Raw genomic sequence first — 25,636 nt, 5'->3', positions numbered from 1 at the left:
TATCCTACTGTCAACATGGCCCGAGAGAACTTACCGAACCATGCTCTGGGGGACTGCTTAAGTCCGTATAGGGACTTTCGAGGCGCAGACGCTGGGTTTGTCGCTTACCTGATATCCAGGAGGTTGTGCCATATATACCTCCTCTTCAAGTTCTCCATGTAGGAAAGCATTCTTCACGTCGTACTAGTGTAGTTTCCATTTGTAGATTGCTGCTAGTGCAATCAGAATTCTGACCGTGTTTAGTTTTGCGACCGGGGCAAACGTCTCATTGTAGTCAATCCCATATGATTGCGTATACCCCTGGGCCACCAATCTGGCTTTGTGTCTTGCAATTGACCCATCTAAATGGTACTTAACCGTAAAGACCCATCTACAACCTACTACCTTTTTTCCCATAGGGAGAGGGCCTACTTCCCAGGTGCCGTTCTTCTTAAGTGCTTCCATCTCCTCGTCCATTGCCTTTCTCCATTCTAAGGATGTCAGAGCTTCTCTGACGTTCTTTGGGATAGACACAGCTATCATAGCCTGCACAACCTGAGTGTATTCTGGGGAAAAACGACTGTAGGAGACATAGTTGCTTACCGGATAGAGTTTGGTCTTTGTACACTTCCGGGTTCCTTTACTAACTGCAATCGGCCATCCATAGTTGCTTCGGTTTGGTTCTTCTGCTGGTATTTGTTCTTCACTTATGGCGTCGGCTATCGGGCGTGGTCCCTCATTTTCTGTCAAATCCGGCACAGCGCCCTCTTCAAGTTCCTCTGCACTATCCCTATGGGAAAAACAACTAAACTCCATACCTTCGGCATCTCCTTCCTCTGATTCCAAGTAGTCCCCGGATCTGTCTGTTGTCTCATAAAACATCCTGACCTCGTCGAATCTTACATCTGCAGAGATGTACACTTTCCTTGACTCCGGATGGTAGCACTTATACCCTTTCTGCGTGGTAGAGTAGCCCAAAAATACGCACTTTACTGCCCGATGATCCAATTTACCTGCATTGTGGACATAAACATACACAACACAGCCAAATACTTTGGCCGGCAGGTTAGTCTTTGATGTTATGTTAGGAAATTCAACGGATAATAGGTCGATTGGGGCCTTGAGTCCCAATGTCTTTGACGTTGTCCTATTTATGAGGTGTGTGGCCGTAGCTACTGCCTCAGTCCAGAGATGTTTAGGGAAATTTCCCTGAAATAGTAGTGCCCTGGCCGATGTCATAATATGGCCAATTTTCCTTTCAGCAAGCCCATTTTGCTGAGGAGTATTCACACATGAAGATTGATGAACAATTCCCTTCATTTCCATGTAGTTATTTACTTTTCCACAGAAGTATTCTTTGGCCTTGTCTGATCTCAAACATTTAATCCTTTTCCCAAACTGATTTTGAATCATTTCCCAAAATAACAGAATAATAGATGGTACTTCTGCCTTGGATTTCATTAGATATACCCATTATACCTTGTGAAATCATCTACGAAGAGAACAAACCATTTCTGGTGGGATAAACCAGATATGGAGCAGGGGCCCCATACATCACTATGAACACACTCGAAGGCCAAGGAGGCTTTGTGGTTCGTACTGACGTATGGGGATCGTTTGAGTTTCGCGAATTGGCAACTCTCGCAAATTAAATTTTCAAAAGGAATTCTTTTAAACATATGAGGATGCAACTGTTTTAAGATATGAAATGAGGGGTGTCCTAGTCTCCTATGAAGAAGGATGACCCGCTCCTCACTCTGGGCATTATAGACCATCGACTGCCCTTCTCCTTCCCGTGATTCATCTAGCATGAGAAGACCACCTCTCTGGCTAACAGATGAAATCTTCTGTCCGGTGTCCTTTACACATAAAAAACAGCAGTCAGAATCTAAGGAGAACCGCCACCTGGCATTCTCCACTAGCTGAATTAGAGACAAAAGATTTGCCTTTAATTCAGGAACGTGAAGAACACCCTACAAGATTTTTCCTTTAATGAGGATTGTTCCTCTTCCTTCTACCCGTAGGACTCCACCATTGGCGGTAAAAACTTTAAGATTCCCCTTCTCAGACTAATAAGTCTGAAATAAGGACCTGTGGGGTGACATGTGATCTGTCGCCCCTGAATCCAACACCCATGATACTGAAATTGATTTAGTATTTGTTAAAGTGGTAAATGCGAAACACTTACCAGACTGCACGAGGGATGTTGAGCTCATCTTCTGCAGGATTTTGCTTATTTCCGCTTGAATAAGCTTCTGAATGTCGCTCCCTGATTCCTCCTTCTCGGTGGAGGGTGGTTGGTCGCCTTCCCTGGCCATGTAGGCCTTCTTCTGCTGACCTGGGTTCCAGGTCCCTTTCTTGATTTGCTCCTCCTTCCACGCCAGTCTTCGGCAGTCCCGCTTGATGTGCCCTGGCTTTCTGCAGTACCCACAGATCAGTTCTGAGGTGTTACCTTCCTTTGGAGGGGCTTTGGCTTGCTGAGAAGATGGTGCCACTAGCTGTGGTGGTGCCCCAGGTTCTTCCTACTTTCTGCTCCTTGGAGCTCTGAAATTGCCTCTGCTAGCGTGAGAAATCTTTCCCGTTGTAGCATCTGACTTTGGAGGGTCTCGTACTCGGAATTGAGGCCCATCAGGAACTGCAGAGTTATGAATTTTACTTCACAAAGGTATGAGGGGGAATTTTTATCACCTGTGGGCCACAAGAGATCTAATTCCTGCCAAATCGCCTTCAGTCTGGCCGAATAGGTGGAGATCGTTAGATTTCCTTGCTTTAGCGTCCGCTCTTGCTCGCGGAGATCATAGACCCAAAAATCGCTGTGCATTTCTACACATGACTTGTTGACTTCTAACCAGAGGTCCCTGACACCGTCGATCAGAAGGTAGTCATCCTTCTATTCGTCTTCCATATTCTTCAACATCCAATTCATAATGAGAGCCTCTTTCGACTCCCATACTTCCCAATCGGCTTCGTCTTTTGACGGAGCTTCTTCAGTCAGGTGTCTCCCAAGGTAGGCTGCCTTGAGAGCCCTCTGTACCATAGTGATCCATTTTTGGCCATTTAGGCCATTGTTCTTCATGTCCAGGTCGGGTAGGACAGGCCTTCCCTGGATTGGTGTGGTGAACTGCATGGCGGTAGGGGCTGCTAGGGCAGCAGCTGGAGTGGAGGCAGCTAAGGAAGCAGCTAGGGAAGCCAACTCCTCAGCCTCCTTTTCTGCTTTGGCTGTGGCTCTGGTTCTGGACTTTCCCATAGAAATTTTTAGAAGAAAAAAAGTCACAAAAATCGGAACTTCACTAGACCTTCTGGTGGGCTTCAAACAGTGCTTCAGAAATGCCTCGAACAGGGCTTCAAACAGTGCTTCAGGAATGCTTCGAACAGAGCTCTAATGGAGACTTCAATCAGGGCTTCATAGGGCTTCAATCAGGGCTGCACTAGGTTCAGATCCAACCTTGCTCTGATACCATGTGATTAATGGAAAGAGAAAAAAGAAGAGAGAAGAATTTGGGGCAAGAAGGAATCATTTTTATTGCTGAACTGGGCCCCCTTTTATAGAAGAAAAAACTTCACTTGTTAGAAAGGGAATATTCCTAAGGAATATTCCTTGTTTCCAACGGTCATATATTTTGAATATATAACTGTTTGAAACAGAGAGGTCCAGCTGCTTTTAAAGCAGCTGGACTCTCCAACTAGTTTCAGCCGTTGGAGAGTTGGGCCTGACTGTGGTCAGGCCCAACATATATTAGGCCCTACTGGGCCTAATATATGGGCCCTACTGGGCCTACACTAATGGGCCCTTAATGGGCCCTTAGTGGGAAGTTAGGCGGCCCATGTTGGGCCTGAAGTAGTTATTTTTATTAATATCTCCTAGGGTTAGGCTATTACAGAGTACAAGGCCTCGGGCCCATTAGTTAGCTTAAACCCTACTAAGTATCCTCCATGACCTAACAGTACCTCTCCAGGATAATGGAGATATTGGAGAAAACATCCTCTAATGATCCATGTTATGCATTCTTAGTAACTAAATGATGTTGATTTGGTGATTAAGCATACCCAGAGCAGTTGGGGAGTATCACAAAATGAAGTATTATACATACATGATAGGCGATGAGGATTAGACTTCCATACGAGAGTGTGAACACCACTATGTAGCTTGGCACGATATATAGCTTTGCATTCCACCTGTTAGAAACCTATCACATCGATGGGGATAAACTAATATACATGTTGATAAAAGGAATTAAGAAGGTTCGCTAATAAATAGATAAAGGGCCACAAGATACACTGGCCTAGAGGGCCACACGTATAAGATTACAAGGGCATTGGTGGATATACTTTACTTGAGTAATTTTATAAAAATATATATATAAATCGAGGAGGAGCACCCAAGACATTGAGACATGGGTGTCCCCCGCCCCTTTTATTCCCTTCAATTAAGAAGAGTGTTTTCACAGCGAGAAAATTTAGAAAAGCTTTGAGAAGAGTTGGACAAGGTGAAGTGGAGATCCAAGAGCACCTTGATAGTGTGGATACTTCTAGATGTAGGATACATGAATGTCTTCAAAGTACTCTCTAAGGGAGAAAGTCCACGGTGGAAAAGTTTCCCCATAAGGAATTTAATGCTTGATTTGTTTTATGGATTGGTTTGAAATTACGTTCAGCTTTCAATAGTTTGAAAACATTTTTCTAGATTTCAATCAGTCCCCAAAATGCAACACCCTTCTCATCATCATTGAAGAAGTTCATAATCAATATATTTTTATGAGCGTTTCCAAGACTAGGGAAACATAGTAGGTGTTGCTTGCGTATTTAGGTTCATGACCCTACCTAGAGACTGCTCCAAACGCAGAATAACACCTAAAGTATGTAACGGCAAGCATCATTTGTCACATCATTCATCAGAGTAGTCGAGGTGCAAGGGATGATGTGATGTGACAAATGACGTTCTAGAAAGTCATGATAGTAGCAAATGACATGACAGAATAATGGCAATGAGTGTTGTGATGGTGATCGATGACATGATAGAATATCAGCGACGAGTGATGTGATCGTGATGGAGGACCTTGAACAAGTGAGTGACTGGACGTCCATGGAGGACGACAACAGTGAAAGAAGAGAAGAAGAGACACGAGAGATGGAGGCAAAGAGACGCCAAGAGAGAGAGAAAGAAAGATGAGGAAAAGAAATACAATGAGAGAGCAAGGCACCAAAAGAGTGATAGAGAGACGGAGAGACCAAGAGCAAAAAACACCAAGAGATATATATATATATATATATATATATATATATATATATATATATATATATATATATATATATATATATATAGAATACGAGACAAAAGAGGGAGAAAGCGAGAGACACAAATAGAGAGAAGAGAAAGAGGGACTATGAGAGAAAAAAGGAAGAGTGAGACATTGAAAGAGAGGAGAGAAAGAGGGACTGTGAGAAAAAAGGAAGAGTGAGACACCAAGAGAGAGGAGAGAAAGAGGGACAGTGAGAAAAAAGGAAGAGCGAGACACCAAGAAATAGGAGAGAAAGAGAGACCAAGAGAGAGAAGAGGGAGATAGAGAAAGAGAGGCCAGGAGAGAGGAGAGAAAGAGGAACTATGCAAAAAAAAGGAAGAGATAGACACCGAGAGAGATGAGAGAAAGAGAAACCAAGAGAGAGAATAGGGAGATAGAGAAGGAGAGGACGAGAGAGAGAAGAGAGACAGAATAAAGTGAGAGAAAAAGGGAGACCAATAAAAAGAGTGAGAGGAAGAGACCAAGAGAGAGGAGAGAAAGAGAGAATGAGAAAAAAAGAGACGAGTAAAGAAGAAGGGAGAGGAGAGAAGAAGAGACCAAGAGGGAGAGAGAATGAGAGTTCGAGAGAGAGAGGATAGAAAGAAAGAAAGACAAGGGCATCAAGAAAGAGACACAGTGAGATGGAGGGAGACATTGAAAGAAGGGAGGGTGATGGATATTATGTGGCCATCGAACCCAATCACACCACCATGATTATTTAAGTTCATTGAATACATTATTGCATTCCTTATAATGAAGTCAATGAATACATGCAATGGCATAGTGAATTATGATGATAGATCATAATACAGAGATCACTAGTCTTTAAAAATGTATTATAAATATTCTTATTCGATTGATAGTCGAGATGGACATCAATTTATCCATATAGAATAACACTAACTGATCCTACTTATACGAAAAATATAGCTGATAATGTGGATATCAGCGAGGCAACACTAAGGACATATAGTGGGTGCTTTTTGGATAAAGAGTTCGTTGAATTGATCCATATGAATACTTGAGTGGTATCATACCTAAATGTCATTAGGTTGATTCATGTCACGATTGTATAAGTCATCCACCGACCTGAGACACTAAGTACATCTCGTGAATGGACGACTACATTTTGATTACAACTTACTAGTCTCTAAGCACAAAATTTAGATAAGTCATAGTTGGGACGTAGGAAGAAGCCCAAATAGGTCATTGAGTGGTCAAGACATGATCATTCGGCCTCAATATACAAGGGGGTAGGTGATTCTCTTAGGATACACAAACAAGGGTGAAGAGAAAAAAAGTATCTAAATCAATGGATATTCAATATGCTTCTTCTAGTGTTCTAACATTGCTTAAGATAACTTATCATCCTATATCATCTTATAGTTTGGTTCTAAATATTGACAAGGTGAGGTGAGGATCTTCTCATAAACCACAAGCCATCTTCAGTTTATCAAATTCAGTCACATATTCTAAGGCACTATGATTTCCTTGTTGAATTCATTGCCATTGATCAACGAGACTATCTTGGTAATTAGAAAGAACAAATTTTTCTATTAACTTAGTTTTCACTTCCTCCCAAGTATCGATGGGTTCTTGAAATCTTCTAACTAAGATGCGTTCCACATTGCTCCATAGTAATTTAGCTGGGCCTAGTAACTTCAATTCCATAAGTCTAACTTTACGAGCCTCTTACATATCTACCCATGAGAAATAACTATTCATTTGAGATTCCCAATTCAGATATTCTTTTGGGTTAGTAACCTTCTAAGGTGGGAATATCTATCTTCACATGTTCATAATAATTATCGGAGTGTTGGGTTTGAATCCTCCCAAAAAGCATATATTTGGTTGTCTAGGTTTGGATTATGACCATAAAGGTTTCTTGGGAAATCATGGTTAGGATTCCTAGGATGTTCTATGGGTGGAGGAGCCTTAGTCCTATTTTCTAAACATGTTAAATGTTGTGTTATATTTTTGAGGCCATCCATAATCACTTTTGCCCAAGGAGGGATAGACTCTTCTATGGGAGTATTAGACTCTTTATCCTTTTGAGAATAATCTAGATCCGATCGATTCGTCATATTGAGATAAAATGTAAAAACAAGTGCAATAAAAGTTTTTTTCACTAAAGATGCGACAAAGTAAGTACGCTTATTTTTTTTAAGAAAAAGATAATCAAATAAGCAAATAAGACCTTTTGGCTCTGATACCACTTAATGTGGAACACAAAAACAGAATTCATGAAATTGATAAATTAACACCAATATAATATTAATTAAATGTTCCTTAAGGGTGATCCAAATTTGGTTTAATCCTATAGAAGGGGACTAAGTCGATGGAGCAGGGATTAATAATGACAATTTGGTAATGCTTATGATATTCCTAAATTAAGGGAAGTGGCAGATGAAATAATCGGCCAAAGTTTAGCACGCAGAATTCTGAAGTAAACAACCACTCAGAGCAAATTAACAATTATCATGAACCAATAATTATCTCAAAGTTAAGGTGTCACAAGGTGCCTCAAAGAAGGGAGCCAATAACTCGATTAGTCTGATGTTGAATGGCATTGATAGATATTGATCTACAGCTCCACAAGCGGATGTGAATAAAGAGATGAGACGGTGTGAAAAGCGGATAAATTGGGAGTGTGAGATTTGATCGGCACGAGAAGATGTCGATGTGTAAGGTGAGAGGGGTGGAGATGAAGTGTGGAGAATGATTTATATGATGGATGGGATATGGGTGTAATAATTGATGAAGATAATAAGAAGGGAGACAATGAGAACCAAATGGAGATGAAGAGATGTGTTCAATGAGGTCACATGTAATATGATATGAAAATGAAGGAAATGATATGGTATGGCTATAGGGAAAGGAGAAACCCAAGAGGAGTTGACCAGTGTTGAAGACGAGAAGCCGTCGTAGCCGTTCTGTTGACATTTTGTTGCCATTATCACCAGAAAATTATCAAAGAATCACTATTTCCTCACAACCTACTTCACCTCAATTCTCAAGCAAAAGTGTCCATACAAACACGCTCATAACCCTTTTAAAGGAAAAGAAACATGTAGTTACAACGAACATAAATTATCGATAATTTAAGAGAGAGTGGTAGAAAGATTGGAGGTTCACGTGGAGAAATTTGTGAGGAAAGGTGAGGGAGAGAGGTTATGATAAAAGTCAATTTAGAAGTTACGTGGAAGAGAGAAAGAAAGAAATTTAGAGAGGGAAGAGAATGATTGAATAGTAAATAATAATAGGTGGTTAAGAGGTTGAGAGAGAGGATAGAAAGAAAGAGAACAGGCGGAGAAGAAAAGTTAGAGAAAAAGAACATGAGAGAGAGAAGGGGACTGAGGGAGGAGAGAGACAAAGAACGCGAGAGATACAGAGAAAAAGAAAAGGGAGAGAAGAGAGAGGGAAATGCTAAAATATTTCTCATCAACGATGTATGTAAATCACTGGCCAAGGTAACAATGATATTGGAAAAGACATTTTCGAATGATCCCCGTTGCGCATCAATACTAATCGAATGACAGATTAGGGTTTTACAATCAAGCATACCCTAAGTCATTCGAGAGTCTCGCACGGATGATGGATTATACATGTATGATTACTGATATGACGGTAAAGGTTCCATGAGAGAGTTCAAACACTACTCGATATGTTCAATAGACAAGGTGTATCTTGGCATCCCACGGGCTAGAAACTTAACCTATCAATTCGGTTAAATCAATCCTTAGTTAGTTAATTTATATGTTGATATAGTTAATTAATATGATCGGCGAATAATTTGTAGTGGACTAGTAACAGTAAAGTTATTAACTAAAATGGTACATGGGCCTAGAAGGTCATGCGCATAAGATCATAAGGATATTGGTCAATATTTACTTTTTGAGATTTTTTCACAAAAGACTTTAATAAAATATAAGTAGAGAAGGGGCACTCATTTCAAGCACCCATGCCAGCCAAAATCGAGAGCCCCTCTTCATTCTAAGAACTTCTCTACTTAGCCAATGAGATAGTCCTCACGGCGAGAAGATCTTCAAAATTTTCAAGAATATTTGGAGAAGAAGAAGTGGAAATCCAATAGCAACTTGATTGCATTAATACTTCCAGAAGTCGGGCACATGAACGACTTCGGCACAATCTCAAAGTGAGCAAGTCAAGGGTGGGATAAGTTCCACGCAAGATACATACGATGTATCGATTTCGTAGATCGATTCTGAATCGTTAATAGCTTTTGTTGGATTGAAAAACTATTATCATTCGACCATGGCACTAGAAACCAACAACTCTATTGTTTTGACGTCCAATTGCTCTTAAGTTGCCACAACATCTAAAATTACATCAAAAGTTTCAAAAAAGTTAATGAACAATTATTGAATAATCTTTATGTTGGAAATGAATGTGGCTTGCAAGCCGATCACAAATTCACATGTTATTCAATATTCATTGAAACAATATATACTCACTAGAATGCATGCATGACGCTTATGGTAGGAGTACATGAATACATGTAATGAGTACATGAATTATGATGATACCATAATATAATGACCACTTATCTTTAAACATGTGTTTCAAATATTTTTATTTGAAGGACACTTGAGAAGGATATCCCATTATTTCGGTAGAATGGCCCTATCTAGTCCCCCTCGTATGATGAACATGGCTAATCCCCTAGCCATTAGTGCGGAGACATTAAAAGACATATATTGGGTGTTCTTTGGAGAAAGAGTTCACATAAATGGTCTATATGAATCCCTTAATGGTGTTATACCTATCTGTTGATTAATGTCATAGTTGTGTATGAGGTCCTTGACCAAGACACCAAATACATCTTATGGATGATGTTTGTGTTTTGACTATGACCTATGAGTATCTAGCAGGGGATTCTAAACTGCCCTAGCTTGGATGTGCTTACAAGTTCATGAAGGTGATTGTATGGTCAAGATGGGATCATCCAGCCTTGGTATTTGAGGGTTTTTATTATAAAAAAATGACGCAGTTAAATCCTTGTTTATGGTAGCATAAATATTAGAGAATGCATCCTCTGATGATTTTGCCAAGCATCAATATCATCTAGAATGATCAATCAGACATGACGATTAACTATTAATCTATCCTCTGATGATTTTGCCAAACAATCAATATCATCTAGAATGATCGATCAGACATGACGATTAACTATTAATCTAATTTGATTAAGTAAATTAAAAAATAACAAACACAAAAAAATGAATAACTAAAAAATAATAAAGTGAAAGGAATGAAACCATTGAGAGGAAATAACTAGCACAAAACACTCTTTAAAATATTAAGTGGTACGATTAAATCAAATAATCCCTTCTGAAATAAATACTTGGCTCTTTGAAGTCATAAGAGAGTCTCATAAGGATAAGGGAATAAATTAAACACACACAATAACTAATGACGGTAAAGGTTCCATTGAAAAAGTTGGCATACTATATTCTATCTTTAGGGCATGGGTTGTATCTTGGCAGCCAATGGGGCAGCAATTTAATAAAGAGATTGTGTTAAATAAATAATTGAATAATTATTCTTTATGTGATACAGTTAATTAATAAGTTTGGCCTAATGAAGCTTATTGGGCCTTTCGAGTCATTAACAAGATTTATACATGAGCCTTAAGGGCCATGCACACAAGGTGTTGAGACGTTGGTGGATATACTCAAAATTGAAGGATATCAATAAAGGGAGTATGACAAATTTAAATAGAGGGAGGGAACTGCATTTTGTACTTATGTTAGTCAGTTTAAGTGCTCCCTCTTTCTTCTATTGTTCTTCCTCGAGAGCTCATTCAAGTGGTTACAAGATAGAGAGGAAATTGAATTTCTAGCAGCAGGGTTTGTGGAAAGAAGAGGAGATACGTTGCTTTGTAGATTGCTTGAATATGTGTAGAGACCAGAAAACTTAACGGCTTGAAGATTCTCTCTAGAGGAACAAATAAATCACAAATTCGATTGGCACACATGTCATCATTTTGGTTTGATATGTTTTTATTTTTGGATCCACTTCAATTCAATATTCTGCTGTGCAATCGAGTTTAGATCACATCAACCAAATTCTCAAAATTTCCCAACACCATAGGCCAAACACAAAAAATAATTCAAGATGATTAATACTTGATGTTTCTAGTTGGGTGTTGATGTCAGTGTAAGACAAATGTCATGCCTTTCTGTTTTTTCCCTCAATGCCAATACTTAACAAAAATAAGTGTCTCAATACTTGGCTCATCTAGTCATGATTGCTTATAAATGACAATTGCTCGACCAACCTAAAGCCATTGTTCTGATGGAACACTTATTGCATACACTAACAGAAATCTGCGTACAATATTTTCTATTTTTTGGTAGAGGAGAAAGTCTTTGCCAACCCACCAAGTGTGTGCAGTCCCCCTCCCCCTTCCTTGGTGCACAATACGTAGGAATGTCTCAAATTCCTCCAAATGGGGCTCAATGCTAAGGGCATGAATGACCTTGGCCTTTGATGATGGTTGTTAATTTGGCATGTTTGTATTGCATCTGTCTTATACGATTTTAGGTGTAGTAGGGAGAATTCATCAAACATAGGATACCACATTAGAGTAGGATGCCTTATCAAACATTAATCCATTGCAAAATGGGTCATGTAACATTGAAGCGAGGACACCGTCTCATAGTTGGCCAGTTTTGTTTGCATGATGATGCATGAAATCATCAACAATGCTCGCTCATCTTGAGATAGTCTCCTTCTAATGAGTAACATGGATTCAACCAATCGCTTCATGGCATCCTCCACATTTCATGATAAAGTTTGAACCGGGAGGAGGACATCTTTGCCAAATAACTATATCAAGCAACTCACACGATTTATTGTGTATGCCAATAGACCGAATAGGGGAAGGTATGGCAAAATCCTTGAAACTCTCTCGTTCTTTACATGAAATATTCACCTGGCCTCACTCCTAACGTGAAGAATACAACCCTTGCATTGATCATGTCTCTCTTTACAATAGCTTCTTCTAGCATCTCATGCGCGCTACTCTACTGTGTTGGGTAATCGAGTGTAGGTAACATTGACTTCAATTTATGTGTCTTGCATATATCTTCATAATATATTCATCACCTTTATTTTCAACGAATGGCCCAAACTATTGTTCTTACTTTAGTCATTGCATCGCCAAAAGAATTTGTGTGTCTATGGGATGATTTGCTCGCTTCCCCTCCCTCCACCTCTGATTCACTGTCATAAAGGTCAACAATCACACTGATGTCGTTCCCTTCCGCAATTATGGGTGATGTACTTCAACTATGATATCCACCTTCACTCTCTCAAACAACTTCATCATTCATGTCTTGATGATTAGTGCTCTAGGAGAGGGCACCTCAGTGTGCATCACATATTACCACATCTCTTTCCAGACATTAGCATCAACCCAAAACTATGGCAACTCATTGGAATAGATAAGCTGACTAATGACGCCCTTTGTGTCTTATGGCATTCGATCCCTCGAGGGTCAACTTCCATTGAAGAGACAAAATGTCATGTCATTTATTAGCTCCTCAACACAATGTATTATCATAGTGTTGCCCTTCAACTCATCATGCTCTTTAGGATAACAATTATGAAATGGTGGCAGAAGACGCTTGTACTATCATTTGTTGGTCGCTTCATTTGGGCGATCTTTGTCGAGTTCTTGGCATGAAAAATTTCACACTCATATGTGGAATCCCCAACAAGTATAATGCATTTTAGTGTTGGGGACAGTTTCATTTGTTCGCGTAGCTTCAACACATTAGTAGTATGCTGTTATGGTAGTTCTTTGTAGGCCAGTCCCTCTCAATTTGGGGTAAAGTACTGTCTGTCGTGACATAGCAGCTGGTTAGGTGAATATTAAGGTCTATTCATAATGAACTCTATATGTTTCTTATTAAAAGTGGACTTTATAGAATAAATGAACATTAAATGAATGAATATATCTAAAGTAAACTCTTTACCGTAAAGAAAAAGCTGAACCAAAATAATAAAGTACATCAAAGTAAATATAACCAAAATAGAAATAAAATTGTTATTGCATTAACCTCTAACAAGAAGTGAAAGAAACCATGTGCCATGTTGTCATTATATTATTTTAGAATGTGATAACTTTATGGTGTCTGAGTTTAAGATGACCGATCTTGGATTGGTTTATGATTTTCATGTATTTCAGGTATTTAAAAAATTATTGCCTTTAGAAACATTGAATATGCACATAGTTGTGTATTTAAATTTCCATTATTATGGGAAGCATGTTACTGGTTTAGATATTACTCTTCGGAGATATCTAAAATACAATTCAAAATATCATTGATGAAAATATTAATAATCATGATCGATCTAATTGGCAGAGATCATATCAATTGGCTGATCCGATACATTAAGATTTTGAGTAACATCTGATCATTGATCAATTTGATCCGGCTTGGGTGATCAAGTTTGACTACCCAAAATAATCAGACCAGTTCCGCGTAATTGATCATGTAGGGTATGACAATCAAACCAAGTAGATCAATCTTCATACTTGATCCATGAACAGTCTGATCGATGATCCGTAACAGGTAACGTACGGAAAATTCCAATACCTTTCGAAGAATGACTACAAACCATTGCAGGATAGGTTTTTGAAAAAAAGTTTGGGTGTATCCGTTATCATTATCCATTAACAGATATCGAATGTCGATTACAGAAATTTCGATCATATACAAAATTTTTATGAAACACAACCCACTACTGGTATCCGATGCCCAGTTTCGTATATCTGTGTACTGAATGGTCACATCCTACAGTCCATCGTGATCACCATGCCTAAGAGCCGCCCTGCCCAAGAAAATTAACCACAGATGGACTAGCAAAAATTTCAAAAAATAAATCAAAATCCCCCAGAACACTATTAAAGGATCTTATCAAATGTAAATATAAAATCAGGCTTCCCAAGAATCATTACGTATAAATCAAAATTCCCCAGAATACTATTCAAGGATCTTATCAAATGTAAATATAAAATCAGGCTTCCCAAGGATCATGAAGTATAAATCAAAATTCCCCAGAATACTATTCAAGGATCTTATCAAATGTAAATATAAAATCAGGCTTCCCAAGAATCTTACTTAATGATATTATACAATGTAACTATGCGCCACTGGAACCGTTGTAGGATAATTCTCAGCAAAAAAGATCAAAATTAGACAAATACGGACCAGCAAAAAGATAAAAAAATAAAACCAAGCTTCCCAAAATTACAAGGAGCAGATGGCTAATTGAGCTGATGGGTCTTAACGGGTCGGATCCTGCCCAACGGGTCGTCGTCTGATCGGACTTGTGTCTTCTTCAACCTCTCGTTCTAGCAAAACCCTAAAACCCTTCTGCAAAATCTGCCTCTTCCGCACCAGTCTGCCCTTCTCCGATTTGCAGTTCCTCTTGCCCTCTATCTTCTTCTTCTTCTTCTTCTTCTTCTTCTTCTTCTTCTTCTTCTTCTTCTTCTCTCCCTCTCTGGTGGACCGCTGGACATGGTGCAGAAGAACAAGAAAGGCGGAAAGCCCCGTTCTTCCGAGACTAATAGGACAGAAGAGCCCGTGGAGCTCAACGTTCTCGAGGCAGACGTCAAGGTGAAGAAGAAGAAGAAAGGAAACGAGAAGGGTCGGCGCGTAGAATCGAGCGGTGAAGGGAATTCAATCCCAGTTCAACAATCAGAGAAGAAGATGAAGAAGAAGACGAAGGAAGTCGAGTCTGGCGAGGATGAGGGGTCGGAGAGGACGTCTCAGAAGCAGCCGAAATTAAAGAAGAACAAGAAGAATAAGCAAGAGAAGATCGAAGCTAATTCCGCAGAAGACGAAGTGAAACTCGCGGTGAAGCGGCGACAGAAGAAAAACGCTAAGCTGGGAGAGATCGATTACGAGGAGGAGGGAGATGAGCCTCAAGAGAAGCGCCCGCCAAAGAAGAAGAAGGGTTCGAAGAAGTCGAAGGGTGAAACCGAGGAGTTCGACTCTGGGAAAGAAGAAATTTCTAACTTTCGTCAGGAGGAGCCTTATATGGATCTCTTGGCCGGAGACGACGGCGGGGACGATGGAGAAGGATCTCTGTCTGGGTTTTCTTCTGATGGGGATGACCCATTTGCCGATGATGTTCTCCGAGATGATGAAGACGGTATGCTTACTTTGACCTTCATCCATCTTTGAAGATTTTGTTGCATAATTTCTGAACATTGATTTTCTTGCAGAGGAGGAACTGCCTTCTGGTTCAGACGAGTCGGATATAGAGACGAAGTCGAGGGCGATCGATGAAAAGAAGGCGAGGGAAGCTGAAGACGCAGACGAGGAGATGAAATTAAACATCAAGGGAGAATACGACGAGTTCAGATTGCCTACAAAGGAGGTAACTTGTTGCGTTGAAGCTCTTGTTCTTCGCTTTTCTTGATCTTCGGTTTCCATCTCATCGATTGGGGATACTTGTTTGATGCTTAGGAACTGGAAGAAGAGTCGCGTTCCCCACCCGATATTCAAAATTTGAAGCAAAGAATCCAAGAAAGTGAGTAATCGTTCTTACCCAGTCTTTAAACTGTCATTAACTTGAAGTTTTTGATGCTCCCGGTGTTGACATTGAGTTCTCTTTAATGAAGTTGTGCGGGTGCTTTCTAAGTTTAAGAAACTGAGGCCTGAAGGTGTCCCACGAAAGGACTACGTTGAGCAGCTCAAGAGGGATTTCCAATCATTTTATGGATATAATGAGTTCCTCATCGGTGTCATGATAGAGGTGCTTTGGAGTCATCTTATTGTCTTAATTCGGCGAATTATTCTGGGAAGATTATTAACCGTTTAATAAATATCTTCTTTTTCTGTTAGATGTTCCCTGCCCGAGAGCTGTTGGAACTGATCGAAGCATTCGAGAAGCCGCGACCGGTTTGTTTGCGTACCAACACTCTAAAGGTATGTTTTTTTCTTGATCTGGGGATTAAACTCTCAGCTGTATGTTTTAATCTGTGTCATTAATTCAAACTCTTGACTCTAAACCCTAAAATCGAAATTCTAGACCCTAAACGCCATATTATAAACCTCAACCCTATAATATCGTTGACCCTAATCTCCATAACCAAAAAATTGAACCCTACACCTTAAACTGTAAACCTAAAATCATATAACCCTAGACCCTGAATTATGAATCTGAAACATAAACCCTGCAGTAAAATTATTAATAATTGTCAAGGTTATCATGGATTCCTGAGCAGGAACTTTCTTTTTGTCTATCTCTAGACTCGTCGAAAGGAGTTGATAGCTGCTTTGGAGAGTAGAGGAGTGAATATACAACCTCTGGGAAAGTGGTCGAAGGTAAGGGGCGATGTTCTTTATTTCGTGGACAAAGAATCAATAATTTTGATGAATTTTGAAATACGTTCTTAATCACAGGTTGGGCTTGTAGCATACGATTCTCCCAAAGCTCCTAGCCTGGGCTCAACCACCGAGTACCTTGCTGGGCACTATATGGTAGACGACGCTAAAGTTTTTTCTTTACTATCAAAGCTTTAATTAGTTTTTTTCTTTCAATATTTTCAGTATTAATATAGTTTTTTAACTATTGAAGAGTCTTTTTGTTTATCAGCCTTTTCTGAGGCCGCATGATGGAATCTGTTTTCTTTACAGCTTCAAAGTGCAAACTCGTTTTTGCCTGTGATGGCTCTCGCTCCCCAGGAAAAAGAACGTGTCGTAGACATGGCGTAAGTGTAAACGATGGTTGTTTTCAATTGAGCAGATTATATTTATTACCCAAAAAGTTTTTGTTTGGCGTTTGATTCCCTTTCGGTATATTTTGACAACATGATCGGTACATTTGCTGAGCGTATCAGTCTTCTGTTTCAGGGCCGCACCTGGCGGTAAAACAACTTACATTGCGGCACTAATGAAGAATACGGGTATGTAGTTAAGTTGTCATCTTGCTCATTGGATAATTGGTTACAATAATTAATTTTTGCCCAAAAAATTATTTTTTTTCTTGTGGTGTGCAGGTATAATCTACGCGAACGAAATAAAAGAGTCTCGATTGAAGTCTCTGCTTGCCAATATGAATCGTATGGGAGTAAAGAACACTGTTGTCTGTAACTATGATGGACGTGAGGTTTGTATGCTTTGCTAGTTTGTTTACGTTGTTGTTCAACGACAAATTGTTTTGATTCATCGAATTCTAGTTCTAATTCTAATTCAATCCTTGAATTGGGTACAGCTTTCGAAGATCATTGGGCCAAATTCGGTTGACAGAGTGTTGCTCGATGCCCCCTGTAGTGGAACTGGGGTAATATATTTTTTTGGGTCATCATATGGATTTATGAGAGTTCTGTATAGCCTTTTCTCATTTGATTCGTTTATTTTCTTTTCTCCTCCCAGGTCATATCGAAGGATGAATCGGTGAAAGTGTCCAAGAGTGTTGAAGATATACAAAACTGTGCGTTTCTACAGAAGGTAGAGTTTCCAACGCCGAAGATAACATCTCCTACGATTCTTTATATTCTCGTTTACCATATTCTTGTTGAAAACATTCTGACCAAGATTCTCTTGTTGCAGCAACTTATTCTTGCGGCAATAGATATGGTTGATGCCCATTCAAAATCTGGAGGATACATCGTGTACTCGACATGTTCATTCATGGTTCCTGAGGTTTGCCCTTGAAGTTTTTTCTGAATTAAAATTTTTTTTTCAGCCTGTGACGCCCGCTAACGAAAAATTAAAACAGTCTCTTAAAATTTGACGGGGGAGTATTTTCTGAATTTTAAAGATTGTTACATTGTAAAGCTAGCAGCCAAACGTGTTTAATTAGACTGGTAAATCGATCTGGGAAAAAGAATGCGGCTTTTATCACGTTAAATCATTTTCCGGGGTGTCTGCAGAATGAAGGTGTAATCGATTATGCGCTGAGGAAGAGGGATGTGCAGGTTGTGCCATGTGGGCTTGATTTTGGCTGCCCAGGGTAATAATATTTATAAAAATGATCATGATGATGTTGTTTATAAAAAGCTGTAGACATCTTTATACTAATGATGTTTAAATTCACAGGTTCGTACGCTTCAGGGAGCACCGGTTTCATCCCTCGCTAGAAAAAACGAGGCGCTTTTACCCCCATGTCCATAACATGGATGGCTTCTTCGTTGCCAAGGTGATCTATAAAGAAATACATTGATCGATAAAATCAAAACCCCTTCTATGTTATGTTTTCATATTAATGCCATAATTCTCGGTTACAGCTGAAGAAGATGAGTAATGCCAAGGTAGCCTCGGGAGCATCTCCTGCAGAAGTGGGCAAAGAGGAGAATTCAACGGAGGAGGGAATTGAAGAGTTGAAAGACGAGGGAGTTGAGGAGAAGCAACCTCAGAAGAAGACCCAGATTAGAGAACAGACGCTGCGCAGAAAAAATAATAACAATAATAATAATAAGAAGAAAAAAGATTCGGTTGGTTTCAAGAAGGGCCCAGCCGGTCCCCAGGGGTTTCGCAAGAGGAAGGAGTTTTCGAAAGGAAGGTTCGGTTTTCCTCTCACTTGTCCCACTATTAGCCTTTTTCTTTTGTATTTTTCGATCGTTCTCTCTTACGGTTCTTCCTAATGAATCAATCTTCCTATATCTCTTTCTCTATATATCTGTGAATTTACCTTCTTCCGCTTGATTGCTATCACTAATATTACTCTTTATCAGTAAAAAATACGACACGTTTGGCTTTTCTTGATCGAATTTCATTGATTCATCTTCATTTTCTTCAGCTTGTTCTTCAAAATCATCAGTTAATTTGTATGACCATCTAGGAACCTTTTTTCTGATTTCTTCTGTTCCAGGAAGAATCAATCGATTATTTTTCTATCACTTGTTCTAGTACTTGCCCGGTTTAATGTATTCCCTATGAATCAATCAATCTTCATAAGTCTCTTTCTCTATATCTGTGAATTTACTCTCCATCCATCCATCAATCTGTCTGTCGATTAGACATGCTTGTTTGGTTCCTTTTGTGCGAATTGTTTGTTCTGTTCGGTTTTCCGAACAGAACAATATCAAATTCGAACAGATCATCGCACAGACCTGTGTGCAGTTCTATTGTTCGTTTTGTGTGAATTTTGTTCTAATTTTGTTCAAATGTGCAAATTTTGTTCGAATGTGCGAATTTTGTTTCTTTTTGTACAAAAAAAAAACAAAACAAAGAACAAGGCCTTGTGCTGTCCTTTTGTGCGAATTTTTTGTTCATTTCATACGAACAGAACAGAACAACTATGTCTACTGTAGATCAATTATACTTGTTGATTGATCTTTGAAATAAAGAAAGGTTAGGTTCCTCTTAAAATTCTTCATGTTAAAATTCTCTTAAAAGCTTGGGTGAATTTACTACATCACATCTATACTTACTTCTCATCCTTGTTGATTGATCTTTGACAGAAACGATAAAAGGGAGCAGAAGAAGGCGAAGACTGCCTAATTTCCAAGGCTTGCCCGCTAAACTCGGAGAAATCTCCCTTCTCCCAATTTTGATTTTTTTATATTTTTTACTGAAAACCTACCTACTTTATATAAAAAACACCACATTCATTCCGATAAACCCCCATCTTCTTCCTCGCGATGTTCGCTCTCTCCCAGGCGGCGGCGGCAGCGGCACCGCCACCTCCGCCGGAGCTCCGCCAGCTCCACGGCCAGCTCATCAAGACCGGCACTCCCATCTCCGGCGACCTCCGCCGGACCGCCGCCATCTTCGCCCAATCCCAGCCGTCCGTTCTCTTCCCGGCCTCCACCGCCGCCACGTGGAACTCTCGCATCCGCGCCACGGCGGAGTCCGCCGCCCCGATCGACGCCGTCTTCCTCTTCTCCCTCGCCGTCGCCGCCGCCGAGCCCGACAAGTACACCTTCTCCTTCGCCCTCAAAGCCTGCTCCCGCCTCCCGCCAACCCCCTCCACCCTCGCCATAGCCAAAACCCTCCACGGCTCCCTCCACAAGCGCCCCCATCTCTTCTCCGAGCTCCACCTCCGCAACGCCGTCGTCCACGCCTACGCCACCGCCGGCGGCCCCGGCGCCGCCCTCCAAGCGTTCGACGAAATGCCCGAACGAGACTCCGTCTCCTGGAACACGGTCATCGCGATGCTCGCCAAGGCGGGGGAGATGGAGGCCGCGGAGAAGCTCCTCTCCGCCATGCCCGAGCCGACGGTCCGGTCCTGGACCGCGGTCATCGCCGGGCACGTCCGCGCCGGCGACCCCACCGCCGCGGTCCGCCGCCTGGAAGACATGCGCGCCGCCGGCGTCCCGGCTAACGAAGTCACCGCCGTGGCGGGTCTCGCCGCCGCGGGCGACCTCGGCGACCTCCGCCTGGGTCGGGCCCTCCACCGCTTCGCGCGCCGCCGCGGCTTCCTCGGCAACGGCCTCCTACGCAACGCGCTGATCGACATGTACGCCAAGTGCGGGAGCTTGGAGGAGGCGCGGGAGGTGTTCGAGGAAATGCCGGACAAGACGGTGGTGACCTGGTCGACGATGATCTCGGGGCTGGCGCGGCACGGGCGGGCGGAGGAGGCGGCGGAGCTCCTGGAGAGGATGGTCATGGCGGGGGTGGCCCCCAACGGGGTGACCTTCCTGGGGCTTCTCCAGGGCTACAGCCACGCCGGGAAGGTGGCGGAGGGCCGCCGGGTGTTCGCCGCCATGGCGGCGGAGTTCGGCGTCGAGCCGGAGATGGAGCACTACGGCTGCATGGTCGACCTGCTGAGCCGGTCGGGGCGGCTGGCCGAAGCGTTGGAGTTCATCAGGGGGATGCCGACGGCGGCGACGGCGGCGGTCTGGGGCGCGCTGCTCGGCGGCGCGCGGCTCCACGGCGACGTGGGCGCGGCGGAGGTGGCGGCGGCGGAGCTCCGGCGGCTGGACCCCGGCAACGACGGGTACCGGATCGTGCTGTTCAACGCGTACGCGGCGGCGGGGCTGCGGGAGAAGGCGGCGGCGGTGCGGGTGGAGATGAAGGGGGAGGGGGTGAAGAAGAAGCCCGGGCGGAGCTCCGTCGCGGTGGGCGGCGCGGTGCACGAGTTCGGGGCGGGGGAGTGCGCGCACCCGCAGGCGGCGGCGGTGCGGCGGCGGTGGGAGGAGATGGCGGCGGAGCTGCGGCGGCGCGGGTACGTGCCGGACACGCGCGCGGTGCTGCTGGACGTGGCGGAGGAGGACAAGGAAAGGGCGCTGTTCGGGCACAGCGAGAAGATGGCGCTGACGTTCGGGCTGATGAACTCGCCGGCGGGGAGCACGATCAGGATCATCAAGAATCTGCGCGTCTGCGCCGACTGCCACGCCGCGTTCAAGCTCGTCTCCGCCCTCACCGGCCGGGAGATCGTCCTGCGCGACCGGAGCCGCTTCCACAGCTTCAGGGACGGCGCCTGCTCTTGCCAAGATTTCTGGTAGTTTGATGCCCATCATAATGCAAATGATGATCATGATGATGATGATCAATGATTGGGGGGATGCTGCTGCTGATGATGATGAGAGAGTGAGATTGAGAGTGATGGTGATGGTTACACTGCTGATCAAGAACCCCCATGTTGAGGATGAGAGTGAGGCACCTCAAGTTAGAGCTGTAGGACGGATGACATTTCGCCATCCATCCGTTCAAAAAACGTCGTCCGTTATCGTCCGGAGCAACGGACGGATGACTTTACGGAGAGCTTTTAGTCATCCGTCATTTGTCATCTGTCATTTGTGAGGGATGATGGATGACGAACGGATGACAAAAACAAACTGACGACGTTTTGGTAGCAGAAATATTTCTTCGTCTCCCTGTCTCTCACTCTTGATCGCTCCCTCTTCCTTTCTCTCGCGATCGATCACTCCCTCCTCTTCCTCTTCCTCTCTCTTTCTAGATCGCTCCCTCTTCCTCTCTCTCTCTCTCTTGATCACTCCCTCTTCCTCTCTCTTGATCGTTCCCTCTCCTTCTCCTCTCTCTCGATCGTTCCCTCTCCTCCCTCACTCTCTCTCTCGATCACTCCCTCTTCCTCTCTCTCTAGATCGTTCCCTCTCCTTCTCCCTCTCTCTCTCTCGATCATTCCCTCTTCCTCTCTCTCGATCGTTCCTTCTCCTTCTCCCTCTCTCTCTTTCTCTCTGTTGAAGAATGAAGAAGAGAGTAGACGAAAGACGAATATAGAAGAGATATCAAAGAAACAGAAGAGATAAAACAATGTATTCGTCTATGTCAAGTAGATTGCAAACCACTTTATTTATAGTGGTGCAAGTTTTCGAGTTTTATACATTGAAGAAAAGAAATTTGAATGAAGTCCGCCGTCGTGATACGATGGTGTTTATCATGGCGGAAGATGGCGGTGGTGCTTGATGGCAGGTAATGATGACAGCTGCCTTGGCGGTTAAGGCGGCTTAGACGCAGGTGACGACAACCGCCGTGTAGGTGATGAGTGACGTGAGTGTGGCGGCTGTGGCGGTTGATCCTGTTGGGCCATATTGGACTTGTGTCCTCAACACTCCCCTGCAAGCTAAAGTGCGGGTGAAGATTGAGCTTGGACTTGAGAATGGAAAATCGAGCCTTGGGAATATGTTTAGTGAGAAAGTCTGTAAGTTGATCTCGTGTAGATAGGAAGGAAACCTGCATTAACCCTTGTGAGACATAATCATGGACAACGTGGAAATCTATTTCACTATGCTTTGTCCGGGCATGAAATACCGGATTTTTAGTGAGGTCGGTGGCCAAGGTTATCGCACCAGAGTATTGGATGAGAATGAATAGTAATTTGAAGTCCTTGAAGAAGGGATTTGATCTAGATGAGTTCAGCGATAGCGTTGGCGACAGCTTTATATTCAGCTTTAGTGCTGGAGCGAGCGACAATAGTCTGCTTTTTAGACAACCAGTTGATAAGATCTTTACCTAAGTAAATCAGGAAACCACTTGTGGACTTTCGATCTAGGGGATCGCCAGCCCAGTCTGCGTCACGAAAAATATGCAATTTATGTGGAGAATCAGCATAAAATTGAAGAGAAAAATTGAAAGTACCTTTGAGGTATCTTAGAAGGTGTTTAAGAAAAACCCAATTACTGGGTTGAGATTCGTGCATTGACTGGCATGCCTTATTGACGGCAAAAGCAATGTTTGGGCGTGTAAAAGTCAAATATTGAAGACTGCCCTCTATTTTCCGATATAATGTATCATCTTCTTTGAGATGTGAAGAGCCTCCTTGATGGGAGGAGATGGTAGTGGAACATGGAGTGGTGACTGGTTTACAATCGACCATGTTTGCCAGTTGAAGAATTTTAATGGCATATTGTTCTTGTGAGAGAGACAAACCTGAGTTGTGACGAGTTAGGTGAATGCCGAGGAAACTTTGGGCTTGCCCGAGATCACGGACTGCGAATTGGGCGCGTAAGTTGTTAATAGTTTGAGAAATGAGTTGTTGATCAGGACTTAAGAGTAGCATATCATCTACATAAATGAGCATATTCAGTGGAGCTTTATTTGAAATTGTAAAAAATAGTTAAGGGTCAGTATGTGATCCAGTAAAGTGTTGAGCAAGGGAGAATGCACTTAGCTTTTCAAACCATGCTCTGGGAGCTTGCTTGAGTCCATATAGAGATTTTTGTAGTCGACAGACATGATTTGGTTGTTGCTGAGATATGAAGCCTAGAGGTTGTCGCATAAAAATGGTTTCAGCTAGATCACCATGAAGAAATGCGCTAGAGATATCAAGTTGATGAATGTGCCACCGGTGGCTGGCAGCTAAAGAAAGAAGTATTCGTAAGGAGGTCATTTTCAAAAGGGGACCGTAAGTTTCATGAATGTCAACTCTTGGGGTTTGACTAAACCCTTGATCTAGCAGGCGAGCCTTGCAACGATCAAGGGAGCCATCAGAATGAAGCTTGGTTCTAAAGATCCACTTACAGCCCACGAGTTTCACGTTCTTCGGTGGAGGGACAAGATCCCACATGGAGTTGTTGAGGAGAGCTGCATATTCATCAGACATAGCTTGGCGCCATAAGGGATGACTAAGTGCGGCTTTCACACTACTTGGTTCAGATGGTAGTTTGGTGGACATGTAGCATGAGTGAATGGGGTATCTGGTAGAGGCTGAGTACAATTCAGAGATATTTGTAACGTTGCGGTGGTGTGGATGATGGTGTTCTGGATGTCGTGCTAGTGGACTCAAGGGTTTCTGGACTAGCGCTGATGGGTTCAACAGTTTGAGTTTGGGGTTCTTTGGCTGTTGTCGGTAGACACAGAGGTGTGGGTGTATGGTGGCTTTTTGAGAGTGGCAAGGCTTGTGTTGGAAGCGGCAGATTGGATAGAGGCAGAGTGGACGGGTTGTGCAATTTGAAAGGATATATATTCTCATGAAAGACAACATCGCGAGAGATAATGATTTTATTTGTACGAAGATTAAGACATCTGTACCCGTGGTGACGAGAGCTGTGTCCAAAGAAGATGCACCTTTCCGAGCAAGAGCTCAGCTTTGAGTTAGCGTATGGCCTGAGGTTTGGGTAGCACAAACATCCAAAAATCTTGAGAAAACTTCTAATCAGGGTTTTGAGAATAGAGTACCTCATATGGGGACCAAAACTCCAGTTGAGCCATTGGGAGCCGGTTTATGAGATAGGTGGCGGTGGCTGTAGCTTCATCCCAGTAACGTTGCGGTACAGCTACATGATGCATGAGTGATAGAGCAGTCTCAATGACATGCATGTGTTTCCGTTCTGCGACTCTGTTCTGTTGATGAGCATGCGGGCAGGATACTTGGTGCTGAATGCCTTCTGGCTTGGCTGCAGCTAGATGATATAGCCCATTCCTCACATCACCCTTGAGAAGGATTTCTCGTGTCTGTCGATCCTTGACAAAACAAGTATGAGGTGAAATTCAACATAAACATTATTATCAAGAGTAAGTTGTCGAACAGACAGAAGAATTTTCGTGATTTTCGGAACATATAAGACATTTTGAAGTTGTATAGGTTTCATGCATGTAGGTAAACTAGATTTAATAGTAGCTTTAATAGACAAACCTGATCCGTCTCCTATGTAGAGCTTCTCGGTGCCGGAGTAGGGAGTGGATGGGTTGACGATCTATGGATCAGCCATGACATGATGAGTGGCACCACTATCTGGATACCAGTGAGTGGCATTGGTTGATGGGATCGACGAGGGACCGCTTGGGGACATGAAGTAGGCTTCAACAGTTGGATAGTTGAATTTTGTGTTAGGATTGGGGGACCAATTCTATGGAGTTCTTGGTCCAAACCGGTCGTAGCATACATCAGCTCGATGACCAATCCACATATTTGACATTTTGGCCCTTTCCTGGTGGATTAATTTCCGCCATGTCATCCACGTCCTCTATCGCGGTTGCCTGTTCCCCCCC

The 25,636-nt window shown here is 42.5% G+C and overlaps 1 protein-coding gene and 1 pseudogene across 1 annotated transcript; both read left to right on the top strand.

The window, feature by feature from the left end:
• Window positions 1-14,646: 14,646 nt before the first annotated feature.
• Window positions 14,647-19,864, top strand: LOC144712731 (S-adenosyl-L-methionine-dependent methyltransferases superfamily protein). The gene is made up of 17 exons (XM_078587022.1): window positions 14,647-15,446; window positions 15,520-15,674; window positions 15,764-15,827; window positions 15,919-16,052; window positions 16,142-16,225; window positions 16,550-16,624; window positions 16,703-16,780; window positions 16,937-17,010; window positions 17,153-17,205; window positions 17,299-17,408; window positions 17,514-17,582; window positions 17,675-17,749; window positions 17,852-17,944; window positions 18,175-18,254; window positions 18,341-18,440; window positions 18,529-18,803; window positions 19,705-19,864. Exons 1-17 carry the CDS (start codon window positions 14,810-14,812, stop codon window positions 19,742-19,744), a joined length of 2,196 nt encoding a protein of 731 aa, XP_078443148.1. The 5' UTR covers window positions 14,647-14,809; the 3' UTR covers window positions 19,745-19,864.
• An 11-nt stretch (window positions 19,865-19,875) lies between these two features.
• LOC144712732 (pentatricopeptide repeat-containing protein At5g66520 pseudogene) lies at window positions 19,876-21,762 on the top strand (annotated as a pseudogene).
• Window positions 21,763-25,636: the final 3,874 nt, after the last annotated feature.

Source organism: Wolffia australiana, chromosome 15, assembly GCF_029677425.1.
Source record: "Wolffia australiana isolate 7733 chromosome 15, ASM2967742v1".
Lineage (NCBI taxonomy): Eukaryota > Viridiplantae > Streptophyta > Magnoliopsida > Alismatales > Araceae > Wolffia > Wolffia australiana.
The sequence above is the reverse complement of the archived record's forward strand: the minus strand, read 5'-3'. Positions and strand labels throughout refer to the sequence as shown.

Coding starts and splice junctions, on each gene's coding strand:
- LOC144712731 (XM_078587022.1), top strand. CDS start 14,810: ATGGTGCAGAAGAACAAGAAAGGCGGAAAGCCCCGTTCTTCCGAGACT. Junction 16,053..16,141: donor TCATCGGTGTCATGATAGAG/GTGCTTTGGAGT, acceptor TTTTTCTGTTAG/ATGTTCCCTGCCCGAGAGCT. Junction 18,255..18,340: donor CTTGATTTTGGCTGCCCAGG/GTAATAATATTT, acceptor TTAAATTCACAG/GTTCGTACGCTTCAGGGAGC.